The sequence below is a fragment of the Mandrillus leucophaeus genome, unplaced genomic scaffold (assembly GCF_000951045.1).
Source record: "Mandrillus leucophaeus isolate KB7577 unplaced genomic scaffold, Mleu.le_1.0 Scaffold9668, whole genome shotgun sequence".
Classification (NCBI taxonomy): domain Eukaryota; kingdom Metazoa; phylum Chordata; class Mammalia; order Primates; family Cercopithecidae; genus Mandrillus; species Mandrillus leucophaeus.
Window position 1 is genome coordinate 1 of NW_012110550.1, and position 1,090 is coordinate 1,090.

General features: G+C 63.9%; 1 protein-coding gene across 1 annotated transcript; it reads right to left on the minus strand.

Moving 5' to 3' along the window:
• Window positions 1-182: 182 nt before the first annotated feature.
• Window positions 183-725, minus strand: LOC105532539 (sodium/potassium-transporting ATPase subunit alpha-3-like; the record flags this gene model as incomplete). The annotated part of the gene is made up of 2 exons (XM_011970711.1): window positions 183-487; window positions 608-725. Coding segments are annotated over 2 exons (423 nt in total), but the record flags the coding sequence as incomplete, so codon positions are not given.
• Between the last annotated feature and the right edge of the window lie 365 nt (window positions 726-1,090).

Below are 1,090 nucleotides of genomic sequence, written 5' to 3' on the forward strand. Positions count from 1 at the left end.
CCCACCTCCCCTAGACACATGGGTCCAGGCCTCCAGCCCCTCCTCCCTCAGACTCAGAGGCCCAGGCCCCCAGCCCCTTCTTTCCCAGCCCCAGGGATCCAGACCCCACTCCCACCTCCCCTAGACACATGGGTCCAGGCCTCCAGCCCCTCCTCCCTCAGGCTCAGGGGCCCAGGCCCCCAGGCCCTCCCCGCGCAGACGCAGGAGCCCGGCCTTACAGTGACAGTGGCCAGCAGACCCTCTGGGACATTGGCCACGATGATGCCGATGAGGAAGATCACAGCCTCGAGCCAGGTGTATCCGAGAATGAGGGAGAGGATGAAGAAGGAAACGCCCAGGAAGACAGCCACGCCAGTGATGAGCTGGATGAAGTGCTCAATCTCGATGGCGATGGGCGTCTTGCCCACCTCCAGCCCTGAGGCCAGGGTGGCAATGCGGCCCATGACAGTACGGTCGCCCGTGGCCACCACCACGCCCCGAGCCGTGCCTGCAGGCCAGAGGGGTTAGGCTGAGGTGGGGTGGCTCAGGGAGGTTCCAGAGGTCCTGACCCCTTGGGACACGTCCCTGTGTCTGCTCCAGCTGTGTGTCTTCTCTGCACCCGCCTCACCTTCCACACAGTTGGTGGAGAAGAAGGTGATGTTCCGAGTCTCCAAGGGATTGTCGTGTGTGCAGTCGGGAGAGCGAGTCTGGGGCTCGGATTCGCCAGTCAGGGAGGAGTTGTCCACCTGGGGGTAGGTGCAACAGAGACAGGGTTCAGTCCAGGGCCTGGGACAGGAGGGTGTTTGTGCAGAGGGCTTGGGGCTGAAGGCTGTGTGCCTGGAGATCAAAGCTAGAAGCCTGGGTGCCCAGTGGGCGAGTGGTGTGTGGGAGGCCAGAGGCTGGAATCTTGAAGGTGGGGAGGACACAGGGCTGCTGGCCAAGGTCTAGGGTCCCTAAGGATCTCCGAAGGGTGAGGGCTAGGCCTGGACTCCTGACTGTTGGGTAAGGAGGGGTCCCAGGGTCTAAACTCCTAGGTCTGAAGGAGGAGGGCCTAGGGGCCTGGACTCCTGGGTCTGAGGGAGGAGGGGCCGGGGGCCTGGACTCCTGGGTC